General features: G+C 38.2%; 1 protein-coding gene across 2 annotated transcripts; it reads left to right on the top strand.

The window, feature by feature from the left end:
• The first annotated feature begins 249 nt into the window (after positions 1-249).
• On the top strand, positions 250-19487 carry LOC114456206 (otoferlin-like). 2 transcript variants are annotated; one of them, XM_028437831.1, is made up of 42 exons: positions 250-478; positions 1789-1859; positions 2021-2147; positions 2685-2739; positions 2825-2956; positions 3058-3120; positions 3223-3307; positions 3393-3552; positions 3638-3824; positions 3902-4088; positions 4197-4420; positions 4713-4821; positions 4908-5091; positions 5196-5316; positions 5389-5489; positions 5568-5658; positions 5760-5876; positions 5958-6110; positions 6184-6373; positions 6447-6571; positions 6660-6791; positions 8530-8691; positions 8783-8902; positions 9004-9165; positions 10415-10577; positions 10743-10816; positions 10976-11002; positions 11084-11215; positions 11313-11385; positions 12048-12166; positions 12256-12393; positions 12484-12615; positions 12692-12819; positions 12900-13070; positions 13177-13337; positions 14244-14386; positions 14495-14583; positions 14668-14766; positions 14883-15124; positions 15297-15475; positions 16204-16304; positions 19130-19487. In XM_028437831.1, exons 2-42 carry the CDS (start codon positions 1814-1816, stop codon positions 19308-19310), a joined length of 5385 nt encoding a protein of 1794 aa, XP_028293632.1. In that variant the 5' UTR covers positions 250-478; positions 1789-1813; the 3' UTR covers positions 19311-19487. The 2 variants fall into 2 exon arrangements, with proteins under 2 accessions (XP_028293632.1, XP_028293631.1); XM_028437830.1 differs by having other exon boundaries at positions 6660-6794.
• The last annotated feature ends 904 nt before the right edge of the window (positions 19488-20391 follow it).

Here is a 20391-nt window from a genome sequence, read left to right as displayed (position 1 = left end):
CATGGGGGGATATCATTAGCACAGTGAAAAGCAAATAATAGCTAAAAATTAAATACCGCAAGTTGAATGTTGGCGTGACTTTCATTCAAAAAATAGATCTCAATAGAAATGTTTAATATTTGCACCCTTTGCATTGTTAACGGCCAGTGTGGATTGGAAGAATCTGCTCACAGTGACGTCTCTCAGCAGGCCCTAGTTATAGTTACCAGTCTCAGGTTCAGCATTCATGCACTATTCATTGGTGTATCACATCACTGCTGCCGAACTTCAGACTGGCAACTTCAGACAATTCTTTTCTGTGCAACTATACTTTGTGGCCTAATTGTTTGTGCTGTATGAAAATCTAAAATGTTTGTGGAGCTTGATCTTTCCTTCTGAGGAAAAAAAAAACGGACATACACTCAGGGGGTTTCTCCCCAAGAAGCCGTGTCGCGAAGATACTAAAGAAAAGAAACAGGATAATCTTTCACCTTGAATGGTATGTAAAATCTGACTTACAGTAGCTTATCTTTCTGCATGCACAATATTTAGTCACAATGTTTTTCTATATACTTCAGAGACCATTATTTGTTTTGTTGAAGGTAAGTGTGTTATTGTCCCCCCTATTTAAAACAAATACATGTAATTTAGGGAATGCTTAGGAAAAAAAATGCATGTTAAAAATATATTATTGTGAATGTATTTTTTGAGCCTTTTGAAAATAAATCTAAAAATGTTCCAGAAAAATTGTGAAACTTGAATTTGGACGGTTATTAAGGTTTGGTCATTTTTGCCAAATGTTTAATTTTTGAATGTGTGTTTCATTTTTATTTTATTTTTTTTATGTAATTCCCTCCATCCATCCATCCATCCATCAGTGCTTATCAATTTTTCAAATGAAAAAAGTTGAGCTTTAAAATAAATCTGTTAAAAGAAGACATTGGTTGAGTTGAACCCCTGATAAGAATATTTATTTAAAAACAATTTACCGTATTGCATTAAAGGCAAACATTTTGGGATGCTGTGCACTGTTGGAAGTTGGCGAATCATTTTCCAGCAGTTATTTATTTGAAGTGTATTATTTTTCAAGTTTGTGAAATGTATCCTCTTCAATTAAAGTATTAAAGCCAGCTCATTTGAATAATTCAGTGGCTCCTTTTAGAGGGTGAGCTAGGGTGTGGTGGCACACTGACACCTCTTTTTACACCAGTGATTCTCAACTGGTGGGTCGTGGACCTGTACTGGGTGGGTCGCGGACAGCTGGTCAAAACCAAATGAATACTTAATGTCTATTGTGTTGGGCTTGTCTTTTATCTTGAAATAAACCTTTAGATTGTCAGGCATGCTGTGAAATGCATGTTGCACAGGATAATATATAGATTTATATTTAAAAAATGATTATATACATGTTTACAACAGCAATTTTTGAAAAATGAACTTTTTTTGTTTGAATTTTGAAAAAAAAGTGGGTGGCGATTTAATGACTGTGGAAAAAGATTGGTCCCAGGGTGGGACTAGTGGAGAATCCCTGTTTTACACAATAGCATATGTGCTATCGTACTGTGTACTCAAGCAGTGTCATGGCAATTTGTGCAATAACGTGTTGTCTATAGTCACATGTTGAGGTGTATCTAAAAGGTTTTTTCCTGTTAACACAGAAAAAGAGGCTCTGGTTGCAGGTTTTGCAACGTTTTTGGGTGTTTGATCGTAGAAATGAGTTGGTTGTTGTTGTAATGGATGATTTTTATTACTTAATTTGAAAATGTGTTGCCCATAGCGATAATAAACATCTTTGAATAACCTTTACAGAGCATAAGACAAACTTATTTGAAGGATGAAGCGCAGTAAGCACCGCGGACACAAGGAGGACAAAACTGGAGGTAAGCGTGAAACACGCCTCCTGGATCCCATTTCAGTGAGCTGTATTTTTAATTACTTGTGGTCAATGGATTTCAAGTCAGGTCCTAAAAACCTTCAACTTTCATGTCTGTTATTGTTGATCATGTGAAGTTTTTTCTAATTTGTTTCACATTAACTCCAGATGAGCCAGCTGTGCTGGAGACGGAGAACTTGGATCGACAAGGAGCGTTCATGGGAAGAAATGTCGACCCAGACAGCATCTCTGTGGCCTCAGTCACAGCTGTCACCACTAATGTCTCCAACAAAAGGTCATACAATCACCTTTGAAGCCTTTGACGCACATGTCAAATTCAAAGCCTGAGGGCCTAGTACGGCCCTTTGGAGCATCCGAAAGACAAAATGAAAATAATAGAAAAAACATAAACCCTCTTGTAAATTACCACCTAATTCAGATATCCCAGCCCCTCCAAATACACAAACAGGGGCTCAAAATTTTCTCATGCTTAAATCACAAAATGACAATAATTTTTAGTCTTAAATTGTAGAGAGATTGTTCAATTTCTCCAAAATCTTGCAATTTTCATCAACAAAATAACAAAATATTGTTTAGATATTGTCTGTGCCTTACATGCTGTATATGTTATTTATACATGGAAGTGCAAATATGGGCACTATAATGATGAAATTGCATGTTTTCCCTGCCTAAAATCTGCATCCCACATGATATCAAACTGGTCAGTAATTGGCCCCTGAACTAAAATGAGTTTGACACCGCTGCTTTAAACTGATGTTGTTATTTATCTGATTATCAGATGTCTGATTTTCTGTTTCTCATTTTCAAACAGATCAAAGCCTGACATTAAAATGGAGCCCAGCTCTGGAAGGCCTGTAGATTACCAAGTAAGACTGTTTTATCATTATTGTGATTTCTGTTTATCTTGAGCTAGATATTTTGGGGGGAGAATCACTGATTGATTATTTTCAGGTTAGTGTGACAGTAATTGAAGCGAGGCAGCTGGTGGGCTTGAACATGGATCCCCTGGTCTGTGTAGAGATTGGAGAAGATAAAAAATACACATCCATGAAGGAGTCAACCAACTGCCCATACTATAATGAAGTAAGTTACCCTCACAACGTTTTGAATATCCAAAAAATGTATTCTCCAAAAGAGGTAATGTGGATAAAGTCACACTAATACATTTTTTTTTTCTTTTTTAGTACTTTGTGTTTGACTTCCACGTCCCTCCAGACGTTATGTTTGACAAAATCCTGAAACTGTCTGTAAGTCCCTCACCTATCAACCAATAAATTATTGGTAATCTATGATTGTTCTCAAAAACAAAACCCAAACATTTTTATTCTTTTTCTTCAATAAAACTGTAGGTGATCCACTCTAAAAATCTCCTGCGTAGTGGGACACTGGTGGGAACTTTTAAACTTGACGTTGGCACCATCTACTCTCAGCTCGGTAGGTAACGAAAATCAGCTTTACAATTGTCACTCAGTGTTGATCACACAAGTTTATTTTCTCTTCGATCTTTCACACTCTGCAGACCATCAGTTCTATCACAAATGGGCTCTGCTGTCTGATCCTGATGACATCACAGCAGGGTGTAAAGGCTACATCAAATGTGATGTTGCAGTCGTGGCTAAAGGCGACACCTTAAAAACTCCACACAAGGCCAATGAATCTGATGATGATGATATAGAAGGGTGAAGAAAAAAAAGACACTGACAAAGCCTGATACTCTTTCACTATAATCATGACCTAAAACTTACTATAATAATGTTATTTCAGGAATCTCCTCCTGCCAGAGGGCGTGCCTGCAGAACGACAGTGGGCGCGATATTACCTGAAGATCTACCGAGCAGAGGGACTCCCTAAAATGAACACCAGCATCATGGCCAATGTGAAAAAGGCATTCATTGGAGAAAACAAAGACCTGATAGACCCTTACGTCCAGGCCTTGTTTGCTGGGCAGAAGGTTAGACAACTTTTTCATAAAGCCTGATTGAACTCAGCAATGTGAGACAATATCAAGGTTGTAATGTGTTAATTCAGGGGAAAACATCAGTTCAGAAGAGCTGCTATGAGCCTATCTGGAATGAACAAATCGTGTTTACGGAGATGTTTCCACCACTGTGTAAACGCATGAAGATACAGATCCGAGACTCAGACAAAGTCAATGATATTGCACTTGGTACACACTTCTTGGACCTGCGAAAGATATCCAATGATGGGGACAAAGGTCATTTTTAATTTGATTACAAGTTTCATGCTGTAAAAAAAACATTTCTTTATCATGGGAGGTTTTCTATTTAAATCTTAATTCCAATCCAATTATCTCATATCCAAGGCTTCCTTCCAACTCTTGGTCCTGCCTGGGTGAACATGTACGGCTCCACGCGTACCTACACCCTGATGGATGAGTACCAGGAGCTAAACGACGGGCTTGGGGAAGGCGTGTCCTTCAGAGCCAGACTGCTCATCAGCCTGGGTGTGGAGATCCTGGACACCTCCTCGCCTGACATATCGTGCTCCACTGATGTGCAGGTGGATGGAGTACCCAACATCTCTGAGGTGGGTCCCAGCCTGGAGGAGCAGCCATGCAGAAGCACAGTTTTTTTTTGCTTACAAGTTATTCTGCTGCTAGTGTGAATAATTGATAGTATTTATGTAGCCAACTTGATACATTTTTCATAGCAGTTTATTGTGGGTTTTCTCTCTGGGGAACTTTGTCAACTCAACAGCACAGTTTGGCACTACCCCTGGCAGTGTATGAACGTGATAATCATTAATATTTAATGAATTCAAAGAAGCAAAAAGCACATGATCTCACCTTGAAACATTCACTCTTTGGCTCTTTTTGCAGGCTGCCACAGGGAAAGTCGAGGAGTTTTTTCTCTTTGGATCGTTCCTGGAGGCCACAATGGTTGACAGAAAGATTGGTGATAAACCCATCAACTTTGAAGTCACCATAGGTGCCACTGTTTCATTGCCTCATTAGTTTGTCAGCACATGGTGTTAGACCAGCTACAGTATCCTCATCAGTGTTGTATATCACCAGGTTACTATGGAAATGAGGTTGATGGAGTTGGCAAACCGAAACCTAAGGCAGGGAAGAGTAAAGGTGATGGTGACGAGGAAGAAACTGAACTGATCCATAATTCCAGTGAAGAAGAGATGGACGATGATGGAGACCTGATGTCAGTGGCAACCACTCCGCCCATGAAACCTGTCATCACTGACCGGTAAGAACAATAATGATACTACTAATGCTCAATCACAGAAAACTGTTACAAAAGTGTTCAACAATTTTTTGTCTGATCATAAACCCCTCAGTTTGTCTTCACAGAAATTACTTCCATCTGCCATATTTTGAGAGAAAACCGTGTATTTACATCAAGAGTTGGTGGCAGGATCAGCGAAGGAGACTTTATAATGCCAACATTATCGACAACACCGCTGATAAACTGGCAAGTAACTTACCACAAGTCCGTGGAGTGTTTTTCCTATAGTTATGGTCAGCACTTTAACTGCTCTTACAGGAGGATGGACTGAATGATGTGCAAGAGATCATTAAAACAGAAAAGACCTACCCTGAGCGGAGGCTGAGAGGTGTCCTTGAGGAGCTCAGCCACGGATGCAAGTGAGTACTTATAGAACAACTATAAAACTGTATTTTCATCTTTAAATTGACTTTAACCTAGCTCTATTTTCTTTTTAGTCAATTTCTGTCATTGGCAAACAAGGACCAGAATCAGTCCGGCAGAACCAAGCTGGACAGGGAGAGACTGAAGCTGTGCTTGTCAGAAGTGGTAGGTTTTTTCAAGAAAAAGTTTACTTTTACTAAAGTGTCCACAAAGAGTATATGTTGTTACCGTACTTGCTAATAAGCAGAACTTCCTTCTGGAATTAGGAAAACATTGGTCAGCAAGCAAAGGCCATGAGATCACAAGTGAAAAAAAGCACGGTCAGAGATAAACTGAAGCTGTCACAGAACTTCCTGTCCAGGCTACGCTTCCTGGCAGACGATGTAAGACCCACAACTCTGGTCCTGTTGATCTCTATTGTAGATGAGCTGAGGTGCACTATGACAAGTGTTTTCTTCCTGCAGCCTCAACACAGCATTCCAGATGTGTTCATATGGATGATAAGCAATGGGAAACGTATTGCTTATGCACGTGTTCCTTCCAAAGACATCCTATATTCCAGTACAGATGAGGAGAGAGGAAAAGACTGTGGGAAAGTCAAAACCATCTTTCTCAGGGTGAGACATTCACAACAGTTCAACAGTTTCTTGTTTTGGTATTGAAGTCTTTCATGAATTCTCTCCATCTTAGATCCCTGGAAAGAAAGGTTTTGGGCCTGCGGGCTGGACGGTACAGTCTAAGATAGAGATTTATCTTTGGTTGGGTTTAAATAAGCAGCGTAAAGATTACCTGTGCGGCCTGCCCAATGGATTTGAGGAAAATAGATTGTCAAAGGGGCCCGGCCTCCCCCTTTCACCACCAATCAGCCTCACCTACATGAGTAAGGCTAAAACCATTCTGTAAAACTGAAGAAAGGGTTGACATAAATATATAAATATACCTTTCCACTTTAGTGAAACAGATCTTTCAGCTAAGGGTCCACATGTACCAAGCTCGAAGCCTGTTTGCAGCTGACAGCACAGGTCTGTCTGATCCCTTTGCAAGAGTCTTCTTCTCAACCCAAAGCCAAGTCACTGAGGTAAACGTGCATGCAAATCCTTGGTCCAATCAGTCTCACGAAATACACTAGTGTTTACCCTTCCTAAATACTTTTTTTTGACTTTCAGATCCTGCCTGAGACTCTCTGTCCCACATGGGACCAGCTGCTGGTTTTTGAGAATGTAGAGCTGTTTGGAGAGGCCAGTGAACTGAGAGATGATCCACCCATTATCGTGATTGAAATTTATGACCAAGACACAGTGGTGAGGGTTATTTAGAAGCTTCTCTATTACCATTCATTTGAATCGGAGTTAAAGCTGTCTTCGGGTGGCTCAGATTCCTCAACAGGAATTGTTTTAGTATGCTTCTTTGTCGTTGTCTACAAATAATTCAACAGCTGGTCTTTCAATCTAACGGACCTATTTTGACAATACAAAATGCCATGCAGAGTGTAAAATAAGCCAGGTGCAGGTATAATGTTTCAAGGATGCTGTCAGATTTGCAGACATTTTGAGTGAGAACACAACTGAATGGGGCCACAGCTTGAATATTTCAAGCATTTTCTTGCTTTGTTGTAAAAATGGGGCCCTTGCCAATGAAATAACATGCCATGTACAGTGAAGAGTCTATATCCAACATGTGATATATTCAGAGGTGTAAAAAGTACTAATATATCCTATTCAAGAAGTACTGTTAATTGATTGAAATTGTACTCAAGTACAAGTAAGTCATACATAAAATACTCAAGTACAAGTAACAAGTAGTTCAAATAAATAGTTCTCAAAGTAAAAGTTACGGGTTACTTTCACCCCCCACTTTTATTGTTGGTAATAAACCTTGCCACAGTTCTCTTGCATACAGTAAACATCACACGTATAAACTTAAAAAGGAAGAGATGACATCTTGCACAATTGGAACTTTTTTTTTTTCCACGAGGAAATCTGTCTAAAATATATGGTTTTAAAATAAAATAACACAGATGAATTAAATTCAAAATAAAAAAATTCTGAGGCTAATTTACAAACTCTACAACTGAGAAAATACCCTTCATTCAATGCTGTTTTGACGCGGTGCATAATATTTCATCTGGTTGGTCGGCTTTGATGTGAGGATTTGATTGTTGCCTGGTCATTTCAATTTTTGTAGTTTCACAATATCCGTTGATCATTTAAAAACAAAAAATAATAGGTTACTCAGTAATGATTGGGTGTAGAAATGTAATGAATGCCTTTACTTCTTTTAAAATACTTGAGTACAAGGAAAATTACTGATTTAGTACCCATAAAAGCAACTCAATTACAGTAACATGAGTACATGTAATCCATTACTTTCACCTCTGAATATATTCTTGATTTTTCTCTCTGTCTTGTATTAAATAACCAATTAAAAACCAGTATGGTGATTGACTTAGAAATCATGTAATTTCATGGTGTGGAATTATTATGCAAGAGAACATTTGCTAACTGATGATTTTACATTTGCTCCTGACTATAACACCTTTGTGTTGGATGACCCTTTGGATAAGTAGAGTGTGGATTGGATTGATGTACCATAGCAATGTGTGCAGAGTAGACTGTACTGAAAGGCATGCAAGAGGAATAAGATGGGTCACTTCGCATTGATAGCATAATGACCAGTTTATCCCTGTTGCATTCCTTTTAGTGAAACTTTGTGGTTTTGAATGTTGTCAGCAGGAATTGATCTTTATCAGTCTTAATAACCACTAACTGCAAGACATTTAATTGTACATAAAAGTTCTGTTTTGCAGTTTACTGGTTATTTAGGGGCCTCACTTTTGGAAATGTCTTTCCCTTATGGTTTTGGGTTTTTTTTACACTTAACTTTCCAATTGATCTTTTGAGAAACATGTGCGCCATGAGAAGCCATGTTTCATCCTTCTGATGCAAAACATGTTAGATAAATTAAATGCATTATTCTATCTTAGCATGGACCAATGTCTTTTAATGGTCTGCTTCATTGAGTACCATGTGCTTCCAGGGAAAAGCTGACTTTATGGGCAGAACCTTTGCTAAACCTGTGGTCAAAATGGCAGATGAGCACTATGGCCCCCCACGCTTCCCACCCCAGCTGGAGTACTATCAGATCTATCGTGGAAACTGTACAGCTGGAGAAATGCTCGCAGCTTTTGAGCTGTTGCAGGTTTGCTCATCAGACAAGAGAATCTATTTCCTACTAGTGAACATTTCATCTCTGCAGTTGCTGTATGATCCCTTGTTATAATGTGTGTCAGATTGGCCCGAATGGAAAAGCCGATCTCCCTCCCATTGATGGGCCAACAGATATGGATCGTGGCCCCATTCTGCCTGTACCTTTGGGGATTAGACCAGTGCTCAGCAAATACAGGATTGAGGTAAAAAAAAAAAAAATTAAAAAAACTATGCAAGTACACAAATTTCACAAAAACAACAAAAAAAAAACACAAATCAAACCAGTTTGTATCATTTTCTTCAGGTTTTGTTTTGGGGTTTGAGAGACCTGAAAAGGGTGAACCTTGCACAGGTGGATCGGCCACGAGTGGATATTGAATGTGCTGGAAAAGGAGTTCAGTCGGCTCTCATTCCAAACTACAGGAAAAACCCCAACTTCAGCACACTTGTCAAGTGGTTTGAAGTGGTAATATTCTTTTATTCTGAAAACCAGCAGATAGTCCCATGGGTAATAAACATTTTAAAGAAAACTGTACTTAAACTACACTTAACGAGTGACTAAACCCAGAGGTTTTGGTTGATGTCTAGGCTGGAAATTCTAAATAATCCTTGATTTTGGGCGTGGTTAAGGCACGACAATCTCTATACTGTCAATTCTTTGTAATAATTTTCTAACTATAATGTGCCACAAGCATGATTCAGCATTTTTGCTAAAGATGTTGCTATGCTCGTCCCACACCTCTCACTGTTTTGAGTCTACTTCACTTGTGTTTAAATACTCTTCAGGGTCTGATGGTGTGGAATTAGCTTCTCTCCAGCTTTATTTGATACTTCAAGAGTGAATAAAGAAACGAAGAGACATTTACAATTAGTTTTAAGTGGCTATCTGGTGTAGCATCAGAGGATCTACAAAAAGTTGTTGCTCAAATGTGGCCCTTGGTCTAGTTTTGTGCACCCCCAAAGTAAAAATGACTCCAAAATAACAAGACAACAACAATAACAGAAATATAATAATATACATTATTACCAGGGAAATCCAAGGGACTCCAAAAATACAACAAACATGCACAAAATTACTCTTAACACACAAAATGGCAACAATATATATATATATATATATATATATATATATATATATATGAACAAAACAAACAAAAAGTGCTAAATGACAACAAAAATAGACAATCACCTTTGCTCTTTCTGTTGATGTCATGTCACATTTTAAAAATGCTGACATGATTGTTGAAATGTTAATTAATCACATATATGTGGCCTTCGCTGTGATAAAAGTTGCCCATCTCTGGGCTAACCAAACATGAGCCTAATGCTATCGCCCTATTATGTAGGGAAAACATATATTATTTGATCATTAATTACATATTATTATCTGGTCTCCATGATTAGGAGCCTTTGTGTCTAGTAGAGTCTAGTTCTGCCTGTGTCTTAGGCCAATTTGTGCCAAACATTCCTAAAAATTCTTTATAATTGAAAGAGAACAAGTTTTTCAAATTTGTGATTTGACAGAAATAAAAAGTCATAACTTCTCCTTAGGGCTTAAATAACAGAATTTACACAATATAAACACATTGTACGTCACTGTGTCAGGTGTTTGTGTGAAAGTGACATTTAATCAGACAACTTTTGTTTCAATAATAAAAAGAAAAATCCCCATCTATCCCTCCAGATAAAACTGACTTCTGAACTTTGTGTGTCAGGATCTGCCTGAGAATGAATTGCTTCATCCACCGTTGAACATCCGAGTGGTGGACTGCAGAGCTTTTGGCCGCTACACATTGGTCGGCTCTCACGCTGTCACCTGCCTTCGGAAGTTCATCTACAGAGGGGCAGACAAGCAGCTCAACAATTACTCCAACGCAGGTACAGGCAAAAAGAAAACCATATTTCCTAACGTATTCCATGATGATGGTATAGCAAACCAAAGATTGTGTATGAAAGGGGATGTTGATTACACAGTTTATGTTAATTATTATGTTAATGAGAATGACAAATTGGACATTTTTGGCCTATTTGGTTTTCTTTTAGAGGAAATTGTCGTCGTCAGCATGGAGAATGAGCCATCTTTTAAGAAGATGGAAACAGTGGTCAAACTAGACTCTGTGAGTTACCATTTTAAAGATTCGTTACACTTTTATTTCAAACAGATACATTGACAAATAACTACAATAAATAACCAAATGGAGAATCAGTAGATACTGACTTTGTGTTTGCAATGAAAAAATTTCCCTACGGTTTTAAACCTTGGTCTCCATCCTCAGTGCTCTGATGCTGTTGTTAAAGTTGAGGTAAGACGAAATTTTAATACATTGAATTAAAAGATGTATAACTGTAATTTAACCTTCATCTTAAAATGTCTCTTTTTGAAGGATGACGAAAAGGATGGCAAGGGGAAAAAGAAGAAGAGAAAGAAGGGCGACGAGCCAGAGGACGAGGAGATTGACGAGAGCATGCTGGACTGGTGGTCCAAATATTTTGCCTCCATTGAAACTTTGACCGAGGTTTGCAGCACAGTTCTGCTTTGAAATACCAAATTACTAGATCTTGTCAATGTTTTCAATGGCCATGTTTTTGATAAACCCATTTTAACCTCTTCAGGCTCTCAAAGCTCAGGAGGCAGCTTTGTCAGACTCAGAGGACAAAGATGAAATGGACATTGCAGATGGTGGAGGTAGATTTACTTTAAATCCTAAAGGCCTTTTCATAATCATACTTATGCCAATTATCTTTGAAACTTTTAAACATTGTTTTTATCTTGCCTTCCCCAGTAACAATAGATGTCCTCTGGAATGAATAAAGACTGTATAGCTGATGTGTGATTGTGTCAACTTTACTAACTCTTTTGTTTTCTTCTACAGTGCAGTAGTGAACCTCGTAGAGACATCGTAGCCTTTCTGTAGACGATGACATGAATCAAAATTTCTAAAGAAGGAAAACTACTTTTTGTCCCCCCCATACATGCATATTAGCTGTATGGTGTCCATGAAAGTTGTCAACACTATAGTAAAGGAAAACACAAATAGAATAGACTTTTATGGAATAGTTGTTAGGGACTGTTAATGAAGTAAAAGCAACTTCACAACACGCATTACAATCTTGCACAGAAATTGTTTATCCCTCATTACTCTACAATATCAACCACGAAGGAGCCTCACAGACCAACAAGTATCCCCACTGAACTGTATACCTTTGCTATACAATTCAATGGCATGCTTGCTAAACACATGTTTTGGCAACTTTCATGGTGAATTCATGTCTTGAGTGTTCTGCCCCTCCCCCACCCATTCCTGTTCCCCTTCTTTGTCCGGCCCTGTGCTGCTAACCTGTACTCAGATATCAAACCTGATGATTCTCCTGTGAAAGGCACCAAAAGAGGGAAGGGTAAGAAGGATAAGAAGAAGATGACTCTTGATCCATTTGAAAAGAAAAAGCCAAAACTGTATGAACTGAAGGTAGACGCAACAAATTCAGAGAGTTCCATATATGTTTCCGTAACAAGCACTATGAAGTGAATTTATTTCTTCGTATGGTCTCGAACCAGGTGTATCCTAAAGAACTAGAGAGTGATTTTGGCAACTTTGAGGACTGGCTGCACAGTTTTAACCTCTTCAGGGGAAAGGGTGGTGACGATGATGACCAGAATGTTTTGGATGACGACAGGATTGTTGGAAAATTCAAAGTAAGAAAGTGTCGTGAAGTTGAAAGATGAGATTAATGTGCATTTAAGATGTGCATCAATGACTCTGAGATGTCTTCCTCTGTGTCTTAGGGATCTTTGTGCATGGTCAAAGTGTCTGATGACATGCAAAGAGAAATGAACTTTGATTCCAACATGGGAATGTTTCAGAACATTCCCCACAACGATCCGATCAACGTCCTTGTCCGCATCTACGTTATCAGAGTAGGTCTTCTGTTCCCTGCTACAAAAAATCCCTCTGCATTAAACCCTGCGTGAGTAACTTAGTTGTTTTCTGTAGGCGACAGACCTCCATCCTGCTGATATAAATGGGAAGGCTGATCCATACATTGCAATCAAACTAGGAAAAACAGAGATCAAAGATAAAGAAAGCTACATCTCAAAACAACTGAACCCACTGTTTGGGAAGTAAGTATGGGATTTTCTATGTATTGTACTTGCTTTAAATTTCTTTTAAAATGTTTGTTTTTTTTATTTCTTGTTTTTAGATCTTTTGATGTGGAGGCCACATTCCCAATGGATTCCACCCTAACAGTGTCTATATATGACTGGGACTTAGTGGGAACTGATGACCTGATTGGAGAAACCAAGATTGACCTTGAGAACCGTTTCTACAGCAAACACAGAGCCACGTGTGGCATCGGCCAGAACTACGCCATGTGAGACTGATTCTTAACTGAAAGGCTAGGCTAGCTACTTCATGTCCAGACACAGCTGTGGAAATTTTTTTGATGTAATAATAGCTGTATCTTTCTTTTCCTGTAGCCACGGTTACAATGTTTGGCGAGATCCGCTGAAGCCAACACAAATCTTGGCTAAACTGTGCAAGGACGGCAAATTAGACGGACCTCATTATGGCCCGGGAGGAAGAGTGAAGGTTGAGAACCGCGTCTTCATGGCACCGACTGAGATAGAAGATGAAAATGGTATCTTTACCTGTCGTTTTTGTATGTGGATTAAGCAGCAATGCCAACTTTATGACATTCAGCGACTTTTCACAATACTTTACCGTTACAAAAGTGCCATGCTCTTTGAGCTAACATGCAGAGATAGCTTTGACAATAGCTAATGTGAACAGAGTAAATCTAAGCAGGGGTGGACTGGCCTTCTGGCATACCAGGCATTGTCCCGGAGAGCCGTCAACCCGAAGTGGGTTGGTCTGTTTTTTTGACAAGCGAGTGGAGGTAGACATATTAACAGGTGGCCAAAAATGGTCCAAAAGTGGCAAAAATGTTGCAAGAAAAGAGTGAAAAGTGACTAAAATGAGCCGAAACCAGTCAAGAGTGGCCAAAAAATAGGCAAATAAAGAGGAACCAGGTGGTATGTAATGGCAAAAGGTAGCTTAAATGAGAGCAAAATGTGGCAAACAGTAGTGAAAATTAGCAAAATGTGGCAAACAATAGTGAAAAAGGGCAAACATGGAACAAAAAGAGGCAAAATGTAGGGGGGAAAGGAAACAAGTGGTATTTATTGGGCAAAAGTTTTTGAATGAAAAGTGGTCATATAAATTAAACAAAGACAAAAATTGGATAAAAAATAGGAAAAAATTGATATTTATTGGCAAATGGGAACTAAAGTCTAAAAAAAGTGTCAGAACTTTTTGAAAAGGGGCAAAGTGGGACAAAGGAAGTTGTAAAATGGCCAAGGGAAATAGGTAAAAAGTTTAAAAGTTTCTTCCTTTTAAGGTTTTCTCAGGGAATAGTAATTAAAATTAAGACATGAAGAGCCACATGTTGAGCAGCACTGACTTAATAATGGCTTCTACATGGTATCCTCTAATAATGCAGTGAGCTGAGTGAAACATATAATAACATACTTGTTTTATTTATCAGGTTTGAAGAAGCAGACAGATGATCACCTTGCTCTGACGGTGCTGAATCACTGGGAGGAAATCCCTCGTGTGGGATGTAAACTGGTGAAAGAACACGTAGAGACCCGGCCGCTGCTTCACCCTGATAAACCAGGGATTGAACAAGTACTTCAATATAGTGTTGTCTATGATAAGGATATCTTGGCCTCAAAATTATTTGTTTTCTTTGTTGGCACAATGTATCTCTAATTTCTGATATTCTTGGATGCCTAGGGAAGGATTGAGCTTTGGGTGGATATGTTTCCTAAGGATATGATGGCACCAGGCCCAGCATTGGATATTTCCCCAAGGAAACCAAAGAAGTATAAAATCAACTCACGGATATTCTCCTAAAGAATTCCATGTAATGTGATGTGGATTGGCTCCTTAATTTGACCTGTGTGCAGGTTTGAACTGAGGGTGATTATTTGGAACACGGATGAGGTTGTTTTAGAAGATGACGATATCTTCACGGGCGAGAAATCAAGTGACATCTTTGTGCGAGGGTAAGGTTTCACTCACTGGACATCATAGTCCAGCTAGCTGATCCCTCACTGGTCACATTCAAGTCACATGAATAAATTGAATAAATCAAAAATCCCATATTGTATTTATGGCACAGCTGGTTAAAGGGGCAACAAGAGGACAAGCAGGACACAGACGTCCACTACCACTCCATCACCGGAGAGGGCAACTTCAACTGGCGCTTCGTCTACCCCTTTGACTACCTCTTGGCTGAGGAGAAGATTGTCATCTCAAAGAAAGAGTCCATGTTTGCCTGGGATGAGACAGAGTATAAGATCCCTGCTCGCCTAAACCTCCAAGTGTGGGACGCTGATCACTTTTCTGCAGATGATTTCCTCGGTATTAAAAAAAAACCTTCTGATTAACGTAGGAATGTAGTTTCTTAAAATTTCCGAGACTGGTTTGAGTCAATCTTGTTACATATCCGTAGATTTTATATCCAAGCATGACCAGCCAACTTTTACTTCAATTATTTCTTGCTGTAATTGAATCTTCAAATGCACTTAAACAGGGGCGATTGAACTGGACCTGAACCGGTTCCCTCGTGGGGCAAAGACTTCCAAGCAGTGCACCATTGAAATGGTGACCAATGAAACAGAGATGCCCATGGTGTCCATCTTCAAACAGAAGAGGATCAAAGGATGGTGGCCATTTGTGGTCAGAAATGAAGACGATGAGTTTGAGCTAACGGTAGGTCCCCATAATCAATGTTTTTTAGACCTTGTGAAAATCCAAGCGTTACCATGGAAAAGGAGTCCGATATCATGAAGATACAAGCCGACTGACATTTGATCCATTTGGTTGGTATTGTAAATCAGGGACGGCGCTACACCAGGGCTAGGGGGCACGATAAAATTTGTGTAGCCCCAGTTACGCTCTTTGAGCATTTTATTTAATATTTTTATTATTAAATTATTGAGTTAAAAAACAATAAAAAGTTCCAGGGTAGATTTTCTTTACCCACCATTACATTGATCAACTTTATAACTGGCTGTAATTTGACATCAGCATCATTAGTTTACTTGCTGCTAGTACCACTAAATAAATGTGTCTAATCTAAAGTCTGATGGCCCAAACCACAGTTAAATGAGGTGGCAATAAAACAATGCTCTTGAAGACTGTCTTGATACCTTCTAATGAAAGATGTCTATATGCAGGGTTTAAAATTAGCACCTGCCACGAGCCAAATGCGGGTAAAAATGTAGGTAACTCGACATTGACAGGCTCCTTCCATAAGCCAACATTGCTAAATAATTTATTTTTCCCCAAAAACACTTTATTTCAATACAAGAGCAGTGGTTTCAGGTTGTGGACATAAAAAGTTTTTGGGCCAGTAAAAAAATATATATATAATAATGTATAAAATTTTGACCTACCTGCAAATTCAATTTTCTACCCTATCTGTATGTTTCCATTAGGGAAAGGTGGAAGCAGAGCTGCACCTCCTCACTGGAGAGGAGGCAGAGAAAAGTCCGGTCGGTGAGGGACGAAATGAACCAGAGCCACTGGAGAAACCCAAGTATGGAAGAGGAGGAGGATTTTATTTCCTAAGTGGCTTTTTTCCTTCTTACTTCTTTTACTTTTACCTTGAAGAAATGCTCTCTTTTGAACTTTTGTGTATTTATAAAATAAAAGTCCATCATAAATAACCAGAAAATAAACAAGTTAAATAATAATTCCGTAAATAAAAATGCAGGAATAAATATACCTCAAGCCCTTTAAAACCAAGGGGATAAACACATTTAAAATGTTTCATAAAAATACATAAACAATATTTAAAAACTATCAAAGCTGACTAAAACAAAAAAAATATTAAAAATTAAATTAAAATTTTTCTTGTTAATTTCCATCTCGTGCGACCTTATGATAACATTTAGCAGCTTTTCTCTTGTCTACGTTTTTTGCCTTGTTGTTTCAGTAATGTTAGCAACATTTTGCATTTAAAGAAATTTTAAAAAAAAATTGATCTGGATGCAGAGAAACATCAGAGTGATCCACTGCCCTCCAAGCCTGTATTACTGAACATGCACGTCTCTGTTCTTCCAGCCGACCAGACACCAGCCTTCTGTGGTTCCTCACTCCCTTCAAGGCCATTAAACACTTAATCTGCAACCAGTACAAGTGGCTGGCCATCAAGATTGTCACTGTTCTTCTGTTGTTGGCCATGCTGACTCTTTTCCTCTACAGCATGCCAGGTTACATGGTCAAGAAAATGCTGGGAGCCTGAGATGTTCCTCAGACACGTCTGCAGAAGGTTCCAGCAGTTTCACTATAACCAGACAAATCATTTCTCATCCTTGCTTTAATCATTTCTATCTGTACTGTAAAGAATACAAAGCTGACTTTACTTAAAAAATTCAAAAAAGAAAGAAAACTTATTGCCTTAAAAACTAAAGTAACACTTTACTTGAAGTTTTATACATAAGGCTGAAATTACGCTGTCATTATCTTTCATTAGCATAAGGTATCATGAAGGCTGTCATTATGTGTCGTTTGCTAAATTATGACACTTTTCACTAAATTATGACAGCCTTGGACAGGGGTGGAGTGGGACAAAACATCCAGCCCTGGCATTTTGTTTCCAGACCAGCCCACTACATTATGTATTTATTTATTTATTTCAGACAACAATTTAATACCATGATAACTAAAATACACAATAATGCAAAAATAATCCCTAAACTGCCATACACCACATACAATTTATTTTGTCCGAAAAGGAGTAGGAAGTAGCATGTCCTACTCCTAGGACCTTATCAGAGGACACCATGTAGAAGTCCATAAATCTCCTCTCTGATGCAAACAACAAAGCAGAGTCCTATTCCTTGAGAGCAGTTAACAAATAAAGCGTGTAGCTCAATGACTGAAAGTGATCAATCAATCACACTTTATTGATTATAGTGTCAGATCACAACAGAAGTGATGTCATGACGAAAGGTGAGATGAGACTAACGCGCAGGGCCGTTTCTAGCTTTGTGGGGGCCCAATGCAAGATGCTGTTTGAGGGCCTCTATTGCAACCCCCCCCCCAAGGGAGGAACCAAGGATCTTGGGGGTGTGCAAGGCTTTGTCTGCTCTGAGGCAGATATTTACTAAAACCATGATAAAAGTGTTATTAAGCCAGTGGCTCTTTGTCTTAATTTAAATTATTCCCCTAGAAAATCTTAAAGGGGGGAAACATTTTAACCCTTTTTTACCCATTTTTTGGGCCATTTTGCAACTTCCTTTGTCCTCTTTTGGCCCCTCTTCAACATTTTTGACACTTTTTTCAAATTGTAGCTCCTTTTCCCAATAAACATCACTTTTCCCTATTATTTTCTTCATATTTGCAAGTTCTTTTTGACACTTTTATCCAAGGTTTGGCCCATCTTTAACCATTTTTTTTGTAATTAAGCTACCTTTTGCCCAATAAATACATTTCCTTTCCAATAGTTTCCTTTTTTCCTCTACATTTTGTTCCACACGTTTGTTTGCCACATTTTCCTCATTTAAGCTACCATTTGCCATTACATACCACCTGTTTCCTCTTTTTTGCCCATTTTTTTGCCACTCTTGACTGCTTTCGGCCCATTTTAGCCTCTTTTCTGGCCACGATATTCACACTTTTGGACCATTTTATTCCACCTGTATCTAATTTTTTCTCACTTTACTTACACATTATTCATTGCTTTATCATTGGCTTCCGATGGCGAGTCGGCCCCTCCTCGCTCGTCTCTTGGGCCTCAAAGACAGCCTTCATAACACCCTGTTCATGCTAATGACGGGTGTCATGTCATAATAACGACAGCGTAATGTCAGCCTATATGTGTCAAACTTCAAGTAAAGTGTTACCAAAACGAATTTATGTGAAATAGTTTTAAATAACTTATAAGTTGATTCAATGTAATTGATCTAAGTAAACATAATTTAAAAGTTAATCAAACGTAGTTGATCTAAGTTTTTTACAAGGCAATGATTTTACGTTTTTTAAAGTAAAGTCAACTTGTTATTCTTTCCATTGTGCGCTCTTTCCCCAAACCAATAAACTTTTACATCTAGATAATGAAATAAACAACTTGTGCTTATAAGATGTGGTTTTTTTCACTACACATTTAACTTTTTATAAACTATTTACTGATTTAAACAAAGAGTAACCTGGAGGGAATAAACCTGCAAATGAATAAACTAATTAATAAACATAAACAATGTGAATTACAGCAACACAATCACAATCATTGTGAGTTTAGACTCTAATCAAAAGGCAAAACAAATGATCAGTATTTCTTTTAAAGAAATAATGACATGGTTGTTATGGTTTTACCTTTGTTAACATCTTTTTTTTTCAAACGTCTCTGTTCTCCTTTAGTCGTCCAGATGTTGCCCTCCTCTGGTTCCTCATCCCTTTCAAAGCGGCGAAACACCTGATTTGTGACCAGTACAGGTGGCTGACCATCAAGATCCTGGCTGTTCTCCTGCTGCTCGCCATCCTGGGTCTGTTCATATACAACATGCCTGGCTACATGGTGAAGAAAATGTTGGGAGCTTAAAAACCTACACAGCCGAGAAGTTGTAGCCCTCGCAAAGGGCGTGTGCTTTTCACTAACGATTGATATTGTAGGATGTAGACAGATAATTCATTCATTAATAGACAAAAACTGCTTTGATTGCATCACTTGTATGACATAGTATTGAGTGTATTTATCACTGAAGTCTTGAGTGTCTAACGGAACTTGTTTTCTTGTTTCTTGAAATGTGGTTTACATTGCTTTCATAGAAACTCTGCTTTTATTGTTTTAAAAAAAAGAAGTTACAATTAGAAATGAACATTTTGGTGGTTTAGGTCAGATACTTAGTGTCGTATGTTCTGACTGACATTATTGATTGATTCATTTTTTGTTTGCTTGTTTGTTTCTGAGTTATTGATGTATATTATTTCCTATTTGTGAATAAAAAAAGCATCTAAAGTGTTTGTTTTTTTTTTGGGGGGTGGGGCTTTTATTTAATAAACGTCATTAATTACAGTGTACTTTACAACAGATCTAATTTAAATACAACATATTGCCATCTAGAATGAAAACTAAAGCCACAGAGATCAATCAATCAATCAATCTTTATTTGTATAGCGCCAAATCATAACCAATGGTATCTCAAGGCACTTTACAGTAGAGCAGTCTTAAGGATGGACTCTTCATTTTATGGATACACACATATGCATATATACGTATATACACATACATATGTATCCCACACCCAACATGAATTCATCATGGCGGCAAGAGATACCCCTAAAATCCCCATTTCAGATCTTACCTGTTCACTTACCCTTTATGAATAGTATAGAACACAGTAGTAGTATCACACTATATAGATCCTCATGTTCAGCTCAGGGGCGTAGCGCCACATTTTGGGTCCTGGGTACAAACCATCTTGTTGGGCCCCTCCGGTAAGTTTTAATATGTACATTTTTCTTTTTTTTTTTTTCTTCCAAGTATTCTTATATAAGCTTTCTTTTTTACTTCACATTAACCCAGAAGTTCCCAACCTTTTTAGGGTCGTGACTCCATTTTGATATCGCAAATATGCGGCGACCCCAGAGACGTTTTTTTTTATTTTTTCTAAAATTAGTTT

This window comes from Gouania willdenowi, chromosome 22, assembly GCF_900634775.1.
Source record: "Gouania willdenowi chromosome 22, fGouWil2.1, whole genome shotgun sequence".
Lineage (NCBI taxonomy): Eukaryota > Metazoa > Chordata > Actinopteri > Blenniiformes > Gobiesocidae > Gouania > Gouania willdenowi.
This window is presented reverse-complemented; position numbering and strand designations above follow the sequence as displayed.